The following is a 22652-nucleotide window of genomic DNA, read 5'->3' on the forward strand; positions in this document are numbered from 1 at the left end:
CCACCTTTGAGAGTAAATAACATAAAAGCATGGAGAAAGGGGGAACAAAAACACGTCAAAAACGAGTTCTACATATTATGACCCCTTTAAGTGCCTAATAGGTTGTGTCCCCACTTAGGATTAGGGTGCATGGTCTACACGCCACCTTTGACAGTAAATAACATAAAAGCATGGAGAAAGGGGGAACAAAAACACGTCAAAAACGAGTTCTACATATTATGACCCCTTTAAGTGGCTGATAGGTTGTGTCCCCACTTGGCATTTTGGTGCATAATCTACACACCACCTTTGAGAGCAAATAACATAAAAGCATGGAGAAAGGGGAAACAAAAGCACGTCAAACGAGTTCTACATATTATGACCCCTTTAAGTGCCTAATAGGTTGTGTCCCCACTTAGGATCTGGGTGCATGATCTACACGCCACCTTTGAGAGTAAATAACATAAAAGCATGGAGAAAGGGGGAACAAAAGCACGTCAAACGAGTTCTACATATTATGACCCCTTTAAGTGCCTAATAGGTTGTGTCCCCACTTTGCATTTTGGTGCATAATTTACACACCACCTTTGAGAGTAAATAACATAAAAGCATGGAGAAAGGGGGAACAAAAACTAGTTCTACATATTATGACCCCTTTAAGTGCCTGATAGGTTGTGTCCCCATTTAGGATTAGGGTGCATAATCTACACACCACCTTTGACAGTAAATAACATAAAAGCATGGAGAAAGGGGGAACAAAAACACATCAAAAACGAGTTCTACATATTATGACCCCTTTAAGTGCCTGATGGGTTGTGTCCCCACTTGGCATTAGGGTGCATAATCTACACATCACCTTTGAGAGCAAATAACATAAAAGCATGGAGAAAGGGGGAACAAAAACACATCAAAAACGAGTTCTACATATTATGACCCCTTTAAGTGCCTAATAGGTTGTGTCCCCACTTGGCATTTTGGTGCATAATCTACACACCACCTTTGAGAGTAAATAACATAAAAGCATGGAGAAAGGGGGAACAAAAACACGTCAAAAACGAGTTTTACATATTATGACCCCTTTAAGTGCCTAATAGGTTGTGTCCCCACTTAGGATTAGGGTGCATAATCTACACACCACCTTTGAGAGTAAATAACATAAAAGCATGGAGAAAGGCGGAACAAAAACACGTCCATATGCATTTTTTTATTTTTGCTTAGTCAACGATAATCAAACTAGTTGTCATATTTTGCTCATTTTACAGCATGTGTGAGCTTGTCATATCTTGCTATTTCCACAAATGACGAAGTCAACCGAATAACTTTGTTTTTGATTGATCGCAATTGTCTTTGTTCCTGACATTTTAAGATGACACAAGACAAGACACGTGTTCTTCCGAAATAGAGCTTGGAAGAATATGTGAAGACTTGCGAAAATATCAAACGTCCGCCTCCGGCCATGTTTGCCCTTTTCATCGCCAAACACAACAATGTTTAAAACGCCTGCTTTACTGGCTGCATTGTTGGTAGAGGAATTTGAAGAAATGTGGTACAAGTCTGCATCTGCATGGTTGGCATAGTGTCAGGGTGAGTCACGGCGTCGAGTGAATGGACGCCTGCTTGTTGACATTCCTCCCAACTTGAAAGGAGCAGCGTGTTGCGTTCATGGTCCGGCAGAAGCCTCGCATCCATGTGGACTTTCTCACCCTAGACCTTCTAGACTCGATTGATAAATCTGCTGCAAGACAGCGTGCGCACGTGTGTGTCATATTTAAACTTGTAATGAACAGCAAGGCATCGCCACATCACACACGCATTCTTTTTCTCCCCATTTCCCACCCAAATTGACACTCACGTGCAACCACACACACACACACTCTTGTATTTGTTACCTTCGTGAGACCTGAGAAAAATGCCTACCTCATTAGGACCACCCTTTCTAGATATATAAAGATGTGTATATACAACATTAATAATATATACATACTATGCAAATATGAAAAAAGTTTCTTGTGAAAAATGAGTTAGAATTTCACAAGAAAAACTTTTAATTTTGTGCAATATTATGATAAAAGTTGGACTTTTACTCGATAACAGTTGCAATTTTACAAGACAAAGCTTAAAATGTTGGCAACTCAATGAAAAGTCATAATTTTACTCGACAAAAGTCACAATTTTATAAGAAAACTTTAAAATGTTGGCAATATCGTAATAATAATCGGAAATTTGCTTGGCCAAATTATGACAAAAGTCATATTTTACTCAGAAAAAGTCACTATTTTACAAGAACGAACAACGAAAAAATTGGCAATATTGTGATAAAATTCAGAATTTTATGACAAATGTCACTGTTTTACATCAAGTAAAAATTTTACAGGAAAATATTGCGACATTTCAGAAACAGAAAGAATAGGAGAAAAAGTTCCCAATTTTATAAGAAAAAAGTTGACACATTGTGAGAAAAAGACTGCTTTTAGTTAATTAACACACACATTCTTGTATTTGTTACCTTCTTGAGACCTGAGAAAAATGCCTACCTCTTCAGGACCAGCCTTTCTAGATATATAAAGATGTGTATTTTACAACATTAATAATATATACATACTATGCAAATATAAAAAAGCTTCTTGTGAAAAATGAGTTAGAATTTCACAAGAAAAACTTTTAATTTTGGCAGTATTATAGTAAAAGTCGTTATCTTACTCAACGCAAGTCATGACGTTACAAGAAAAACTGAACATTTGTGCAATATTATGATAACAGTTGCAATTTTACAAGAAAAAGCTCAAAATGTTGGCAACTCAATGAAAAGTCATAATTTTACTCGACAAAAGTCACAATTTTATAAGAAAACTTTAAAATGTTGGCAATATCGTAATAATAATCGGAAATTTGCTTGGCAAAATTATGACAAAAGTCATAATTTTACAGACAAAAGTCATAATTTTACTCAGAAAAAGTCACTATTTTACAAGAACGACGAACAACGAAAAAATTGGCAATATTGTGATAAAAGTCAGAATTTTATGACAAATGTCACTGTTTTACATAAAGTAATAATTTTACGAGAAAATATTGCGACATTTCAGAAACAGAAAGAATAGGAGAAAAAGTTCCCAATTTTGTAAGAAAAAAGTTGACACATTTTGAGAAAAAGACTGCTTTTAGTTAATTAACACACACACATTCTTGTATTTGTTACCTTCTTGAGACCTGAGAAAAATGCCTACCTCTTTAGGACCAGCCTTTCTAGATATATAAAGATGTGTATTTACAACATTAATAATATATACATACTATGCAAATATAAAAAAGCTTCTTGTGAAAAATGAGTTGGAATTTCACCAGAAAAAGGTAACAATTTCACAAGGAAAACTTAGAATTTGGGCAGTATTATAATAAAAGTCGTTATCTTACTCAACGCAAGTCATGACGTTACAAGAAAAACTGAACATTTGTGCGATATTATGATAAAAGTTGGAATTTTTCTCAATAACAGTCGAAATTTTACAAGAAAAGCTTAAAATGTTGGCAATTTTATGAAAAGAGTCGTAATTTTACTCGACAAAAGTCGCAGTTTTATAACAAAACTTAAACATTTTGGCACTATTATAATAATCATCGGAATTTTGCTTGGCAAAATTAGGACAAAAGTCACATTTGTACTCAAAAAAATGTCACCATTTTACAAGAACAACACAAAAAATTGGCAATATTGTGATAAGTCAGAATTGTATATGACAAATGTCACCATTTTGCATTAAAAGGTAGTAATTTTACATAAAAAGTTATAATTTTACGATAAAATATTGCAATATTACAGAAGCAGAAAGAATATGAGAAATTGTTCCCAATTTTATAAGAAAAAAGTCAACACATTGTAAGAAAAAGACTGCTTTTAGTTAATTGTATTAATTTTTTTAAAAAATTTTTAATCTTCATTATTTACTTCAAGTTATTACAGTATGTCTCGATATACATATTTATTTTATTTATTTTATTAATTTTGGCCAAAGGGGGCGCATTTCAATTTCTTCTTGTTGTTTCATATGTTGACCAGAGGGGGAGCACTTTTAAAAGTGACACACAGTCAATTTGAAAGATCTCTCCTTTTTGGGACCACCCTCATTTTGATAGATGTCACCAAATCATTTCAGCAAATGAGATCTCTATTTTTTATTTTTTTGTAATCAGAATCAGAATCAGAATAGTTTTATTGCCATTGTTTGAGAACGGGTTCACAAACTAGGAATTTTTCTTGGTGCAATCGTGCAACATAAAACACATATAACTAGGGCTGCAACTAACGACTAATTTGATAATCGATTAATCTGACGATTATTACTTCGATTAATCGATTAATAATCGTATAAAAGAGACAAACTACATTTCTATCCTTTCCAGTATTTTATTGAAAAAAAACAGCATACTGGCACCATACTTATTTTGATTATTGTTTCTCAGCTGTTTGTACATGTTGCAGTTTATAAATAAAGGTTTTTTTGGGGGGTTTTTTTAAATAAAAAAATTTTTAATTTTTTTTTATTTTTTAAAGCCTCTGCGCATGCGCATAGCACAGATCCAACGAATCGATGACTAAATTAATAGGCAACTATTTTTATAATCGATTTTAATCGATTAGTTGTTGCAGCCCTACATATAACACATATTTGGTTATATATATATATATATATATATATATATATATATATATATATATATATATATATATATATATATATAATATATAATGTGCTTAAGGCCGATGACAAAGGAGTCACGGACCACAAATGGCCCCTGTGGCGCACTTTGGGCAACCCAGCTGTAGAAGCTAACTGTTAACGGCCACTATAGTCTTAGTAGCGTAGTGTATTTGTTCATCCTATGGTCACATATGGGACGCGGGTTGTCTTACGTCAACACCGGACGTCGTAAAATCATCTTTTCTGGGGATGAATAGGGAAGTCCTTCTTTAGCTGTCGTCTTGTTTTATCATATATTGCTGCCTTTGCACCTGTCAATGTTTACTTTTGTATGCACATTAAATCAACAAAAAAATCCTGACTTTGGAGCAATGTTCACAGATTCTAGTATTTGGCTCTCTGTTAGATGCAATGCTTTTCCATATTGGGACCATGATTTTGGTGCTAACTTGTTCACCGGTCCTCATATGGAAGCTACTTTTCCTTGTTGATGTCTCAAGAAGGGTAACAATACAAGAACACACACACACACACACACACACACACATTCCAGAGGTCGCTGCAGTGGGACAGAGCAGATTTGGCAGCAAAGGATGCATGACTCAGCTGACTCTAGCAAAGCAGTGTGCGCACTATATGCACACGCAGCGCTCACAAAGGGAAACAACCCCATTGTGTGCTATTGTGTGGACTCGCAAGGCCGTCTGCAAATGTGGACAGCAAACCACTCCGGGTTTAAAAATGGACCTTCCCTGAAATATCAAGCCGGCTTGTTTTGGCATGATGACTTTGCTCGAGGTGAATTTTGCAACGCTTCAAACTGGTTTTGGGGCGAGCTCAAGTGATCGGAGAAAATCCATTACGGGACCCGCATGCATGTGGTTTCTCTCAGGAGGTTCAAAGAAATGCTGGTTTCAATCCAATCCAATCCACTTTATTTGTGTAGCGCAGGGGTGTCCAAAGTGCGGCCCGGGGGGGCCATTTGCGGCCCGCAGCTAATTGTTTACCGGCCCGCCACACATTCTGGAAATACTATTGTAAAAATAAAAAAGAACATTAAAAAAAGTGGAATGAGGTGAAATCTAAGGAGAAAAAGTTGCAATGTTGACACAAAAGCTGCCATGCAGGCTGTTTTTTTTTCTTTTGTCTTTCTTCGTTTTTCTTTTTTTGCCATTGCTCAAAAAATAATAATAATGACAAAAAATCCATGTTATAATGAATTATTTTCAGGGCTCCGATTACTTCAAATATTTCACTTTAAAATGTTTTATGTGGTAAATATTGCATATATTGTGTAGTAGCCATATAAAAACATCAAAGTTTTCTTTGACAAAAGCGCATAAAACAAACAAAATAATAGTTCCCGCATAAAATGGACAGATATATCTGAAGTTGATCTCGTAACTTAAGTGATGAAAGTAAAAGAAAAACCTAATAAAAATGTATCACTTTATGAGTGGGGCACCTTTTGGATCCCAAATATATTTAGTGATTTTTTATTTATCTTTTCACTGTGATTACTCAAAAATATGAAAGAATTAAAATCAATGGTGTCCTGCATTATTGATCTTTTAGGGCTCTAATTACTAAATACTGCATATTTCAGTTTTACTATAAAAAAAAAAACTAAGTTGTTTTTGACAGAAAAGCCATAAAACATTTTTTTTAATTTGTATTACTTTATTTCAACTTGAAGTTGATATAGAGATTTATTGTAAGCGTTAAATAATTTAAAAAAAATAATAATCTGACTTATTTGTAACATTTTAATGACTGAGACCCTTTATGGTCCCCGGGACCCCTAAAGGTAAAATAAAAAAAAAATGCATATATTTTGTTATGGTTTGAAAATGAAAAATATCAAAATGGCCCCCACATGCTTTAATTTTTCCGTGTGCGGCCCTCAGTGGAAAACGTTTGGACACCCCTGGTGTAGCACATTTAAACAACAGAAATGTTTCCAAAGTGCTGCACAACAATATTAAAACCAATATTGATTACAAATAAATGATTGCAGCAAATTTTTGTATTGAGGCAGTGGAGATTATTTCAAGCTTGTGACAATCACTGTAAAATGTCTATCTGCCTGTCTCTCTGAGTTCTGAACAGTATACCGTGTTTTTACGACTATAAGGCGCACTTAAAATCCTTTCGTTTTCTCAAAACTCGACAGTGCGCCTTACAACGCGGCGCGCCTAATGTACGGAATAATTCTGGTTGTGCTTACCGACGTCGAAGCAATTTTATTTGGTACATGGTGCAGTGTTTCCCATAAACTGCCAAGATACCTGTGGCGGTGGGGGCGTGGCTATGGGCGTGGTTACCATGACATCATCGAGTAATTTGCATAATTTACTACAATGATTTGATTTTCTCTAAAAAGGCTCAAAAAATGTATACTTACTAATTAATAATAACAGTTTTGTTTTAAACGTCCATCCATCCATCCATTTTACAATATAATTACAACACTTTATGTACATATTTATATACAGATTTGAACAATAAGTTATTCACTGAAATATATTTATTAATTGTGGTTCTTACAAAAAATATATCTTATGAAATATAAAAGCTAAAATGTCTCAAAGCTCTGCCCCTTTAATTAGTGCATACTAAATAATTTAACTTTAGCCTACTACTACAACCATATTATTTACCAGCAACATAAAGTGAAACAGAGGCAGAGGTGTCCTGCCACAGTCAGTAACAAATAAACAGAAAACAGTAGTGGTGGTAGATAGACACAGAGCTTCATCAAACATCTGATCCACTGAACAAAGAGCTCCAAAAATCTTGAACTTTAGACTGCCATCAGTTTTACTCCTTACACTTAACCATGTGTTTCCTACTGCCTGCAGACTTTGCACCCTTTGTTATATACACATGTTGTGTTTGTAATATAAATACATTTAATAAAGTCAAATACAAATAAGGCAACAAGAGAAGTATCCTACACTTCTCTTTTGTAAAGTAAATCTGAACAGCCGATATGGGCATCTACATCAACTGTATGATTTGCCTGAGAAACTGGAGAGGACAAATATATATATATATATATATATATATATATATATATATATATATATATATATATATATATATATATATATATATATATATATATATATATAGATAGATAGATAGATAGATCTATATATATATATATATATATATATATATATATATATATATATATATATATATATATATATATATATATTTTTTTTTTTTTTTTTATTTGTGGCGGACGTAATTCTTTCGTGGCGGGCCGCCACAAATAAATGAATGTGTGGGAAACCCTGTGGTGTAATGAAAAGTGTGACCAGTAGATGGCAGTCCCACATAAAAGATACGTGTAGACTGCAATACGACGCCAGTAAACAACACCAAAACTTTAAATGTTCCATTGAAAATAAAGAACATTACACACGGAACTCAAAAATCGGTCAAAATGTTTTAGTACGACTTTGAAGCCGCACCGCTTGATGGATTGTCGGCACATTACAGTTACCGTAGTCAGAGGTACAAGTATTATTATGGTGTGTGTATAAGGACCGCAAAATGGCACCCATTAGCAGACATATTATCTGGCGTTCTGTTTCACAATATTATGCAAAAGCAACTTTTCTTACCTTCTGGTACCTGCTGATGTGTACTTGAAATCTGCCTAAGTCCTGAAAATTTGCGCACGTCCGCCACTGTAGTCTGTGCGGACACCGTAGTCGATAAGCTTCTTCTTCTTCTCTATCTTCTTGTTATGGGACATTCATCTTCCACTGTTGTCATTTCTAATATAAAGTAGTGTAAAGTTCTTACTTATATCTGTCAGTAAACTCACCATGAAAGCACTAAAACATACCGGTGTAGTGAGTTTACATTATTCACCCAAGAAACTTTAGTTATTATCAATCAATCAATGTTTACTTATATAGCCCTAAATCACGAGTGTCTCAAAGGGGTGCACAAGCCACAACGACATCCTCGGCTCAGATCCCACATCATGGCAAGGAAAAACTCAACCCAATGGGATGACCTGTGCAATGGACGTCGAGTAGATCTAGCATTATATTGTGAGAGTCCAGTCCATAATGGATTTAACATAATAGTGAGAGTCCAGTCCATAGTGGATCTAACATAATAGTGTGAGAGTCCAGTCCATAGTGGATCTAACATAATAGTGTGAGAGTCCAGTCCATAGTGGATCTAACATAATAGTGTGAGAGTCCAGTCCATAGTGGATCTAACATAATAGTGTGAGAGTCCAGTCCATAGTGAATCTAACATAATAGTGAGAGTCCAGTCCATAGTGGATCTAACATAATAGTGAGAGTCCAGTCCATAGTGGATCTAACATAATAGTGTGAGAGTCCAGTCCATAGTGGATCTAACATAATAGTGTGAGAGTCCAGTCCATGGTGGATCTAACATAATAGTGAGAGTGCAGTCCATAGTGGATCTAACATAATAGTGAGAGTCCAGTCCATAGTGGATCTAACATAATAGTGAGAGTCCAGTCCATAGTGGATCTAACATAATAGTGTGAGAGTGCAGTCCATAGTGGATCTAACATAATAGTGAGAGTCCAGTCCATAGTGGATCTAACATAATAGTGAGAGTCCAGTCCATAGTGGATCTAACATAATAGTGAGAGTCCAGTCCATAGTGGATGTAACATAATAGTGAGAGTCCAGTCCATAGTGGATCTAACATAATAGTGTGAGAGTGCAGTCCATAGTGGATCTAACATAATAGTGTGAGAGTCCAGTCCATAGTGGATCTAACATAATATTGTGAGAGTCCAGTCCATAGTGGATCTAACATAATAGTGAGAGTCCAGTCCATAGTGGATCTAACATAATAGTGTGAGAGTCCAGTCCATAGTGGATGTAACATAATAGTGAGAGTCCAGTCCATAGTGGATCTAACATAATAGTGAGAGTCCACTCCATAGTGGATCTAACATAATAGTGTGAGAGTCCAGTCCATAGTGGATCTAACATAATAGTGTGAGAGTCCAGTCCATGGTGGATCTAACATAATAGTGAGAGTCCAGTCCATGGTGGATCTAACATAATAGTGAGAGTCCAGTCCATAGTGGATCTAACATAATAGTGAGAGTCCAGTCCATAGTGGATCTAACAAAATAGTGAGAGTCCAGTCCATAGTGGATCTAACATAATAGTGAGAGTCCAGTCCATAGTGAATCTAACATAATAGTGAGAGTCCAGTCCATAGTGGATCTAACATAATAGTGAGAGTCCAGTCCATAGTGGATCTAACATAATAGTGAGAGTCCAGTCCATAGTGGATCTAACATAATAGTGAGAGTCCAGTCCATAGTGGATCTAACATAATAGTGTGAGAGTCCAGTCCATAGTGGATCTAACATGATAGTGTGAGAGTCCAGTCCATGGTGGATCTAACATAATAGTGAGAGTCCAGTCCATAGTGGGGCCAGCAGGAGATCATCTTGAGTGGAGACCGGTCAGCAGTGCAGAGACGTCACCAACTGATGCACAGATGAGTGGTCCACCCCGGGTCCCGACTTTGGACAGCTAGCGCTTTATCTGTGGTCACAGAATATCTGGGTCATTTCAACCAGTTAGACTCTTGTATCAAATAATGTTGACATTGATCCGTAGAAAAGACATCTAAATTGCTTACGTTACCAAGAACGTAGTCAGTATGTTCATTGTGTGACATCCAGACGTCTTCTGTAGTCCAACAGGTCTGGTAGCCTACTATAAAGAAAGTCATGACATGTGACATTTAAAACACTTCTTTGAGGGCTAAATAACGTTTGATGGTGGGGTTTTTGTCCAAATTTTGCATAGATTTTGTTTTACAGACCGTTTCCAAGCTGCTTTTTTGTAACGTAAAGCAGACATCATGTGAGACGGTCTTGTAGAACACAACAGGTATTGTTCAAATCAAGTTCCTTTACATCAACACCTCCCTTATTTCCGTCAGCAGGAAGGTCTAGTTCCCATTCTTCCTTTCTCTTGGAGGATAATCACACCTTTCATTCACGGGCCTCCTATTTTCTGACAAACATTCACATTGAAAAGCGAAAGCGCGCACCGAACGCTTCGTTTGGTCCCGTCCAAAGCTTTGGGTTCTTCTGATGCTGAACACTGGAATTTGTGCCTGGTTGCCAAAGCAGGCAACGGACGCCCACGGGCCTCCAAAGCCACAGGAACCTCCAGCAGTCCTGCTGCCGCTCTCCTCCCTTTTGTCGGTTCTGTTACCAATTCTACTTGACGGCACCCACACAAAACGTAGATCTGTATAATAGACTGTATTTATATTATTCACATGTGAATAATGCTGTATAATAGACTGTATTTATGTTATTCACATGTGAATAATGCTGTATAATAGACTGTATTTATATTATTCACATGTGAATAATGCTGTATAATAGACTGTATTTATGTTATTCACATGTGAATAATGCTGTATAATGGACTGTATTTATATTATTCACATGTGAATAATGCTGTATAATAGACTGTATTTATATTATTCACATGTGAATAATGCTGTATAATGGACTGTATTTATGCTATTCACATGTGAATAATGCTGTATAATGGACTGTATTTATGTTATTCACATGTGAATAATGCTGTATAATAGACTGTATTTATATTATTCACATGTGAATAATGCTGTATAATGGACTGTATTTATGTTATTCACATGTGAATAATGCTGTATAATGGACTGTATTTATGTTATTCACATGTGAATAATGCTGTATAATAGACTGTATTTATATTATTCCCATGTGAATAATGCTGTATAATAGACTGTATTTATGTTATTCACATGTGAATAATGCTGTATAATAGACTGTATTTATGTTATTCACATGTGAATAATGCTGTATAATAGACTGTATTTATATTATTCACATGTGAATAATGCTGTATAATAGACTGTATTTTTGTTATTCACATGTGAATAATGCTGTATAATAGACTGTATTTATGTTATTCACATGTGAATAATGCTGTATAATAGACTGTATTTATGTTATTCACATGTGAATAATACTGTATAATAGACTGTATTTATGTTATTCACATGTGAATAATGCTGTATAATAGACTGTATTTATGTTATTCACACGTGAATAATGCTGTATAATAGACTGTATTTATGTTATTCACACGTGAATAATGCTGTATAATAGACTGTATTTATGTTATTCACATGTGAATAATGCTGTATAATAGACTGTATTTATGTTATTCACATGTGAATAATGCTGTATAATAGACTGTATTTATGTTATTCACATGTGAATAATGCTGTATAATAGACTGTATTTATGTTATTCACATGTGAATAATGCTGTATAATAGACTGTATTTATGTTATTCACATGTGAATAATGCTGTATAATAGACTGTATTTATGTTATTCACATGTGAATAATGCTGTATAATAGACTGTATTTTTGTTATTCACATGTGAATAATTCTGTATAATAGACTGTATTTATGTTATTCACATGTGAATAATGCTGTATAATAGACTGTATTTATGTTATTCACATGTGAATAATGCTGTATAATAGACTGTATTTATGTTATTCACATGTGAATAATGCTGTATAATAGACTGTATTTATGTTATTCACATGTGAATAATGCTGTATAATAGACTGTATTTATGTTATTCACATGTGAATAATGCTGTATAATAGACTGTATTTATGTTATTCACATGTGAATAATGCTGTATAATAGACTGTATTTATGTTATTCACATGTGAATAATGCTGTATAATAGACTGTATTTATGTTATTCACATGTGAATAATGCTGTATAATAGACTGTATTTATGTTATTCACATGTGAATAATGCTGTATAATAGACTGTATTTATGTTATTCACATGTGAATAATGCTGTATAATAGACTGTATTTATGTTATTCACATGTGAATAATGCTGTATAATAGACTGTATTTATATTATTCACATGTGAATAATGCTGTATAATAGACTGTATTTATGTTATTCACATGTGAATAATGCTGTATAATAGACTGTATTTATATTATTCACATGTGAATAATGCTGTATAATAGACTGTATTTATATTATTCACATGTGAATAATCCTGTATAATAGACTGTATTTATGTTATTCACATGTGAATAATGCTGTATAATGGACTGTATTTATATTATTCACAAGTGAATAATGCTGTATAATAGACTGTATTTATATTATTCACATGTGAATAATGCTGTATAATGGACTGTATTTATATTATTCACATGTGAATAATGCTGTATAATAGACTGTATTTATGTTATTCGCATGTGAATAATGCTGTATAATAGACTGTATTTATATTATTCACATGTGAATAATGCTGTATAGTAGACTGTATTTATATTATTCACATGTGAATAATGCTGTATAATAGACTGTATTTATATTATTCACATGTGAATAATGCTGTATAATACTCTGTATTTATGTTATTCACATGTGAATAATGCTGTATAATAGACTGTATTTGTTATTCACATGTGAATAATGCTGTATAATAGACTGTATTTATATTATTCACATGTGAATAATGCTGTATAGTAGACTGTATTTATATTATTCACATGTGAATAATGCTGTATAATAGACTGTATTTATGTTATTCACATGTAAATAATGCTGTATAATAGACTGTATTTATGTTATTCACATGTAAATAATGCTGTATTTAGTGTCTATGTTGTTTCACGCTACAGTCGCAATCAAAAGTTTACATACACTTTATGTATGTAACAAAAATGGAGCTGTTTGGCCACAATACCCAGCAATATGTTTGGAGGAGAAAAGGTGAGGCTTTTAATTCGACAGGAAGGCGAGAAACACTTTTTATTTAGCCATGACATGATGTTCTTTACAAGTGTATGTACACTTTTGACCACGACTGTAGGTCAGAACATACCTCACCAACATGACTTATGGCAGTGTTTTTCAACCACCGTGCCGCGGCACACTAGTGTACCGTAAGATATTGTCTGGTGTGCCGTGGGAGGTTATGTAATTTCACCTATTTGGGTTCAAATTATTTTTTGCAAACCAGTAATTATATTCTGCAAATGATGTGTTGTTGTTGAGTGTCGGTGCTGTCTAGACCTCGGCAGAGTAACCGTGTAATACTCTTCCATATCAGTAGGTGGCAGCAGGTAGCTAATTGCTTTGTAGATGTCGGGAACATGGTTTGTCGTTATCACAATATGCAGACCACAGCGGGAGGCAGTATACAGGTGAAAAGGTATCTAATACTTAAACCAAAAATAAACAAAAGTCAAGTGCCGCTAAAAAAAGGCATTGAAGTTTAGGGATGGTTATGCTAAACAAAGCTAAAACTGAACTGGCTGCAAAGTAAACACAAACAGAATGCTGGACGACAGCAAAGACTTACAGCGTGTGGAGCAGCAGACGGCGTCCACAAAGTACATCCGTACATGACAATCCACAACAAAATAGGAGCGCAAGACAAGAAGTAAAACACTACACACAGGAAAACGACAAAAAAGTCAAAATAAGACATGGCGTGATGTGACAGGTGGTGACAGTACACCTACTTTGAGACAAGAGCTATAGTGATTGTCAACTGAGTTTCGTTTTGTAATGATTTCTGCTTATTGTGTGCCTCCGGATTTTTTCAACGCAAAAAATGTGCCTCTGCTCGGAAAAGGTTGAAAAACACTGATTTATGGAATATATACTGTATAGCAGGCACGTGCACACATAGGGCCCTATGGGTGCTTGAGCCCCTGCACTTTTTTGCCTCGTCTTAAAAAGTGCCCTCTGCCTGTGTTTTTTTCTTTTTTTTTCTTTAAACAACATTAATAAATTGCTGTCAGTGATGTAAAAAAAAAAAAAAAAAAAAAACAGCGGTAGAAAAACTCCACGTTTTCTTGTAATACCGGGTTGTTTGAGCCTGTTTGAGCTTCAGAGAGAGAGAGAGAGAGATGCGCCCCTGAGACGTGACAGTGGAGCAAGTTGAACCTGTGAGTTATGTTATGGTCTAGTCGCCGTCCACTTATTCAGCATCTAATATGGGTAATATTGCAGAAAAACGCTGTATTATTCAATGTGTCAGCTTCTTTTTGTAGCCGGACGTCGGAGCACGGCGCATCAATTGAGCACGGCACATCAAGTCCGCACAGAGCACAGCGGATCTGCGGGACAGGAAGTAGTGTACAAAATAAAACACCGGGTTAATTTTCAAAATAAAATGCACTGTGTTTACGGCGGATCACATTTTTCTCACAGTAGAGTTTTAGATATAAAGTTTATTGTGACTTTTTATTACTGTGTGGGTTAACAAAATAATAATGATAATAATAATAATAATTTCAGCATTCTGGGGATATAAGATGTAGGTTATCTGTTAGGAATATTACCATCTGTATTTAAACTTCATTCATGTTGATTATGCCTGCAGCACAATGCCAAAAAAAGAAAGGATACAGCCCTCTACTGGCCCCTGGTCCATATTTTTGGCCCTGTATTGCGTTTCAGTTGTTTAGTCTGAGCATTAAGTGAGAAAGACCATAAGTTACAACTTGATGGTGTTTTCATCAAGTTAAAGGCCTACTGAAAGCCACTACTACCGACCACGCAGTCTGATAGTTTATATATCAATGATGAAATCTTAACATTATAACACATGCCAATACGGCCGGGTTAACTTATAAAGTGACATTTTAAATTTGCCGCTAAACTTCCGGTTCGAAACGCCTCTGAGGATGACGTATGCGCGTGACGTAGCCCGGCGAACACGGGTATGCCTTCCACATTGAAGCCGATACGAAAAAGCTCTGTTTTCATTTCATAATTCCACAGTATTCTGGACATCTGTGTTCGTGAATCTGTTTCAATCATGTTCATTGCATTATGGAGAAGGAAGCCAAGCAAGCAAAGAAGAAAGTTGTCGGTGCGAAATGGACGTATTTTTCGAACGTAGTCAGCCACAACAGTACACAGCCGGCGCTTCTTTGTTTACATTCCCGAAAGATGCAGTCAAGATGGAAGAACTCGGATAACAGAGACTCTAACCAGGAGGACTTTTGATTTGGATACACAGACGCCTGTAGAGAACTGGGACAACACAGACTCTTACCAGGATTACTTTGATTTGGATGACAAAGACGCAGACGTGCTACTGTGAGTATGCAGCTTTGGCTTTTTTTTGCGTATGTACGTAACTTTTTTAAAATATATAAGCTTTATGAACCTTGGGTTAGGTGAACGGTCTTTTGGGCTGAGTGATTGTGTGTGTTGATCATGTGTTTGAATTGTATTGGCGTGTTCTATGGAGCTAGGAGCTAGCAGAGGAGCTAGCATAACACATACCGTACCTACGTGCGCGTCACGTACGTAACTTTTTAAAAATATATAAGCTTTATGAACCTTGGGTTAGGTGAACGGTCTTTTGGGCTGAGTGATTGTGTGTGTTGATCAGGTGTTTGAATTGTATTGGCGTGTTCTATGGAGCTAGGAGCTAGCAGAGGAGCTAGGAGCTAGCATAACAAACACGCAGGTGTTATTATGCAGGATTAATTTGTGGCATATTAAATATAAGCCTGGTTGTGTTGTGGCTAATAGAGTATATATATGTCTTGTGTTTATTTACTGTTGTAGTCATTCCCAGCTGAATATCAGGTACCGTGAGTATGCAGCCTTGGCTGCTAAACATTCGATAACTTGACCGTATGTGCGCGTCACGTACGTAACTTTTTAAAAATATATAAGCTTTATGAACCTTGGGTTAGGTAAACGGTCTTTTGGGCTGAGTGATGGTGTGTGTTGATCAGGTGTTTGAATTGTATTGGCGTGTTCTATGGAGCTAGGAGCTAGCAGAGGAGCTAGGAGCTAGCATAACAAACACGCAGGTGTTTTTATGCAGGATTAATTTGTGGCATATTAAATATAAGCCTGGTTGTGTTGTGGCTAATAGAGTATATATATGTCTTGTGTTTATTTACTGTTGTAGTCATTCCCAGCTGAATATCAGGTCACCCCCGGCTCTCACAGCATCTTCCCTATCTGAATAGCTTCAACTCCCCACTAGTCCTTCACTTGCACTTTACTCATCCACAAATCTTTCATCCTCGCTCAAATTAATGGGGAAATTGTCGCTTTCTCGGTCCGAATCTCTCTCACTTCATGCGGCCATCATTGTAAACAATAGGGAACTTTGCGTATATGTTCAACTGACTACGTCACGCTACTTCCGGTAGGGGCAAGCCTTTTTTTTATCAGATACCAAAAGTTGCAATCTTTATCGTCGTTGTTCTATACTAAATCCTTTCAGCAAAAATATGGCAATATCGCGAAATGATCAAGTATGACACATAGAATAGATCTGCTATCCCCGTTTAAATAAAAAAAATTCATTTCAGTAGGCCTTTAAGGGAAGAAGGACAGATTTTCACATTGACGTTTTTTCCATTTGGGTATTTATTTTTGTATTTTTTTTTCAAAGTTCATGTTGCACTGTTCAATGTTCAATTGATTGATTGATTGATTGAGACTTTTATTAGTAGGTTGCACAGTGAAGTACATATTCCGTACAATTGACCACTAAATGGTAACACCCCAATAAGTTTTTCAACTTGTTTAAGTCGGGGTCCACTTAAATTGATTCATGATACAGATATATACTATCATCATAATACAGTCATCACACAAGATAATCACATTGAATTATTTACATTATTTACAATCAGGGATGTGGAGGGGGGGGGGGGTAGGATATGGACAGCAAGTAGTGGACATAGAGAGAGAGAGAGAGAGAGAGAGAGAGAGAGAGAGAGATCAGAAGGCATAAGAAAAAGTATCTGCTATGATTGTTTACATTTGATTATTAGCAATCCGGGGAAGGTGTTAGTTTAGGGTTGTAGCTGCCTGGAGGTGAACTTTTATTGCGGTTTTGAAGGAGGATAGAGATGCCCTTTCTTTTATACCTGTTGGGAGCGCATTCCACATTGATGTGGCATATATAGAGAATGAGTTAAGACCTTTGTTAGTTCGGGATCTGGGTTTAACGTGGTTAGTGGAGCTCCCCCTGGTGTTGTGGTTATGGCGGTCATTTACGTTAAGGAAGTAGTTTGACATGTACTTCGGTATCAGGGAGGTGTAGTGGATTTTATAGACTAGGCTCAGTGCAAGTTGTTCAACTCTGTCCTCCACCTTGAGCCAGCCCACTTTGGAGAAGTGGGTAGGAGTGAGGTGGGATCTGGGGTGGAGGTCTAGAAGTAACCTGACTAGCTTGTTCTGAGATGTTTGGAGTTTAGATTTGAGGGTTTTGGAGGTGCTAGGGTACCAGGAGGTGCATGGGTAATCGAAAAAGGGTTGAACGAGAGTTCCCGCCAGAATCCTCATGGTGCTTTTGTTGACCAGAGAGGAGATTCTGTAGAGAAATCTCGTTCGTTGGTTGACCTTTTTGATTACCTTGGTTGCCATTTTATCACAGGAAATATTAGCCTCTAGAATAGAACCTAGGTAGGTGACCTCATCTTTCCTGGCGATAACAATGTCACCCACTTTTATAGTGAAGTCATTGACTTTCTTAAGGTTGATGTGGGACCCAAACAGGATGGATTCCGTTTTACCCAAGTGGATGGATAGCTTGTTGTCAGCGAGCCAGGTGCTAGTTCTACAGAGCTCAGCACTGAGGATTTTCTCCACCTGGGACTTGTCCTTGTCGGATACCAGCAGGGCAGAGTCATCCGCAAACAAAAACAATTCACAGTCGCATGCCGATGACATGTCGTTTATGTATATTAGGAACAGTAAAGGTCCCAATATACTGCCTTGGGGGACTCCACAGCTCACGGAGAGGGGGGGGGACACGGTGCCGTTCACCTCTACCACCTGTTCCCTCCCCTCCAAGTAAGATTGCATCCAGCTCCAAGAGGTTTTGTTAAATCCGATTGCTCTGAGCTTATCCAACAGTATAGCGTGGTTAACGGTGTCAAAGGCCTTCTGAAGGTCCAGCATGACCATGCCGCAGTATTTGCCCGCGTCCACCTCATGTTTGATGTGGTCGGTCAGATAGAGAAGGCATGTGTTGTTGCTATTTTTGTATTACAACATTTTATTATTTGATCATGTTGTACTGCATTTTAATCTTTTGTTTTGTGATTGTGTGATGTTTTTTGCCTGGACCCCAGGAAGAATAGTCTCCACTGCGGTGTAGACTAATGGGGATCCTTAATAAACTAAACTAAATGTGTCAGTGGAGTGGATAGTTCTAAAGCCGGATTGGAATTTGTACATGAGTTTATTAGTGGCAAGGTAACTATCGACCTGTTCATAAACTATTTTCTCCATTACTTTCGAAATGGAACTGAGAATAGAAACAAGTCGGTAGTTGCCAGGTTCCAATTTGCTTCCTTTTTTAAAGAGGGGAGTTACTCTTGCTATCTTAAAATCTGTTGGTACTTGGCCTTGTGTAATTGATAGGTTTATTATGTGCGTGATATTAAATATTAAAGTGCTTATCTTTAACAATAAATAGCCTAATAATTAACCAGTGTTTTGTTGCTTTTCATGTCTTCCAAGCCTATGATAACGTGAATTAACTCATTATGACCATAATTTGTTGACACAAAAGAAATGGCAATCACTTTTACCTACAAAAGACACACAGCTAAGTAGTTAGCTTCCTATTAGCAAATTTAATTTTACATTAATTTCCATATTGTGTAAAGGACTAAAAAAAAAATCCCTGCCCTTTTCTGACTTTGAGCCCCCGCCCCTCTATAATCATGTGCACGTCCCTGCTGTATAGATTAACGGCTTCTTCTCATTCACAGACCTCTGTTCCGCGGTAACTCAGATGTTGATCAGCTGGGTAAAATCTTTGAGTGAGTATTTGCACATCCGTGTGACTAACCACCAGAGGGTAGACTCCTCATATTTACCATCATCCCCCACAGCGTGGTCGGGGTGCCGTCGGCAGAGGACTGGCCCCAGGAGGTGGCCCTACCACAGAGTGCCTTCTCCCCACGACCTGCTAAGCCAATAGAAGACTTGGTTCCCGACATCGACGAGCAAGGGCGGGCCCTCCTATTGGTGCGTACTGGAACCATGCAACATGTCTTCCGTACAATGGCCGCACCTTTTCCACTTCACTTGAGTCTTAACTGAAAAACGGAGGGGGGAAAAAGACCGTCAAAATGAAAGTGGTCATTCCTGTCAAACCATCGTTATTATTACCGTATTCTTCGGACCATAGGGCGCACCGGATTATAAGGCGCACTGCCGATGAGCGAGTCTATTCAGGTCTATTTTCATACAAAAGGCGCACCTAGGGATGATGCTCGAAACCGGTTTTCCCGGTTGTTTGATAAGAAAAGAACCGAGTCCTCGGACTCGAATCCCTTTTTGAGAACCGGTACCCGTTATCGAGACCACTATAGTAAAGAAAAAGAGTTGGTTCTTTACATACTTGCCAACCTTGAGACCTCCAATATCGGGAGGTGGTGGGGGGCGCTTGGTCGGGGGTGGGGGGTGGGCTTATTTACAGCTAGAATTCACCACCTCGAGTATTTCATATATATTTCATATACACGACTCCGAAGGGAATAAGCGGTAGAAAATGGATGGATGGATGGATATATATATAAAAATATATATATATATGTAGGGATGTCCGATAATGGCTTTTTGCCGATATCCGATATGCCGATATTGTCCAACTCTTTAATTACCGATACCGATATCAACCGATATATACAGTCGTGGAATTAACACATTATTATGGCTAATTTGGACAACCAGGTATGGTGAAGATAAGGTACTTTTTTTAAAAAAATGAATCAAATAAAATAAGATAAATAAATTAAAAACATTTTCTTGAATAAAAAAGAAAGTAAAACAATATAAAAACAGTTACATAGAAACTAGTAATTAATGAAAATTTGTAAAATTAAATGTTAAAGGTTAGTATTATTAGTGGAGCAGCAGCACGCACAATCATGTGTGCTTACGGACTGTATCCCTTGCAGACTGTATTGATATATATTGATATATAATGTAGGAACCAGAATATTAATAACAGAAAGAAACAACCCTTTTGTGTGAATGAGTGTAAATGGGGGAGCGAGGTTTTTTTGGGTTGGTGCACTAATTGTAAGTGTATTTGTGTTTTTTATGTGGATTTAATTAAAAATAAATTAAAAAAAACAAAAAAAAACGATACAGATAATAAAAAAAAACGATACCGATAATTTCCGATATTACATTTTAACGCATTTATCGGCCGATAATATCGGACATCCCTAGATAAAGTTTATCTATAGTCTTTTTATTAGACATTACAAATTTAATTTTAAAAAAAACAAAACGATACTGATGATAAAAAAACCGATACCGATAATTTCCGATATTACATTTAAACGTATTTATCGGCCGATAATATCGGCAGACCGATATTATCGGACATCTCTATATATATGTATGAAATACTTGACTTTCAGTGAATTCTAGCTATATATATTTTTTTTTTTTATTATTTTGTTTACATATAAATAAAATAAATACTTGAATTTCAGTGTTCCAGTGGCTATCCATTAGATGGCAGTATTGTCCTGTTTAACTTCTCCGTTCATGATGAGTATATCATTTCGGCCGCCAGGTCTGTAATTTCCTCGTTCTTCTGCTTCGTCTCCTTGTTGTGTGCGCAGTTGTGCACTCTATAAAAGCCCTAGATGTTATGACGTCTTTGGGCAGGCAAGCTGTTTATTTTGTGGGAAAGCGGACGTGAGAACAGGCTGTCCCCACTCAGTCTCAGGTCCGCATTGAGCTGGAGGGGGCGTGGCCTCCAGCTCCGGCTGAATACCGGGAGTTTGTCGGGAGAAAATCTCTGCCGGGAGGTTGTCGGGAGAGGCGCTGAATACCAGGATTCTCCCGCTAAAAACGGGAGGGTTGGCAAGTATGGTTCTTTATTCGAATCCCTAGGAACGAATCTCGTCCCGACAAGAAATGCCCCGTAGGACATCACAAGAAATGACGTCACGTAGCTCAGTCATTAGTCACGGTGGGGTGCAGCGTACTGCGGTTAGTTCCCGGGACGCAAAACTGACGGCTCCGGACGAAAGCGTGCAGGTAGATGATTTATTTCTCATAAATCATACACATTACAACAGACAGGAACGAAACAAAAGGAAAGTGTGCCGTTCGCACGAGAAGCTAAAGCAAAAACTTACTTAGCACAGGAATACTAGAAGCTAAGGTCACTTTAGCACAGGAATACTAGAAGCTAAGGTCACTTTAGCACAGGAATACTAGAAGCTAAGGTCACTTTAGCACAGGAATACTAGAAGCTAAGGTCACTTTAGCACAGGAATACTAGAAGCTAAGGTCACTTTAGCACAGGAATACTAGAAGCTAAGGTCACTTTAGCACAGGAATACTAGAAGCTAAGGTCACTTTAGCACAGGAATACTAGAAGCTAAGGTCACTTTAGCACAGGAATACTAGAAGCTAAGGTCACTTTAGCACAGGAATACTAGAAGCTAAGGTCACTTTAGCACAGGAATACTAGAAGCTAAGGTCACTTTAGCACAGGAATACTAGAAGCTAAGGTCACTTTAGCACAGGAATACTAGAGGCTAAGGTAACTTTAGCACAGGAATACTAGAAGCTAAGGTCACTTTAGCACAGGAATACTAGAAGCTAAGGTCACTTTAGCACAGGAATACTAGAAGCTAAGGTCACTTTAGCACAGGAATACTAGAAGCTAAGGTCACTTTAGCACAGCAATACTAGAAGCTAAGGTCACTGTAGCACAGGAATACTAGAAGCTAAGGTCACTTTAGCACAGGAATACTAGAAGCTAAGGTCACTTTAGCACAGGAATACTAGAAGCTAAGGTCACTTTAGCACAGGAATACTAGAAGCTAAGGTCACTTTAGCACAGGAATAC

General features: G+C 36.9%; 1 protein-coding gene across 3 annotated transcripts in view; it reads left to right on the forward strand.

Moving 5' to 3' along the window:
- The window catches only part of cdk6 (cyclin dependent kinase 6), a 179602-nt gene that overhangs the window by 152242 nt on the left and 4708 nt on the right, over positions 1-22652 (forward strand). For all 3 annotated transcript variants that reach the window (XM_062029410.1, XM_062029409.1, XM_062029408.1), the window contains 2 exons: positions 19540-19590; positions 19663-19798. In XM_062029410.1, the coding sequence (XP_061885394.1) occupies positions 19540-19590; positions 19663-19798 (187 nt within the window). The remainder of the gene's footprint in view (positions 1-19539; positions 19591-19662; positions 19799-22652) is intronic.

Source organism: Entelurus aequoreus, linkage group LG20, assembly GCF_033978785.1.
Source record: "Entelurus aequoreus isolate RoL-2023_Sb linkage group LG20, RoL_Eaeq_v1.1, whole genome shotgun sequence".
NCBI lineage: Eukaryota > Metazoa > Chordata > Actinopteri > Syngnathiformes > Syngnathidae > Entelurus > Entelurus aequoreus.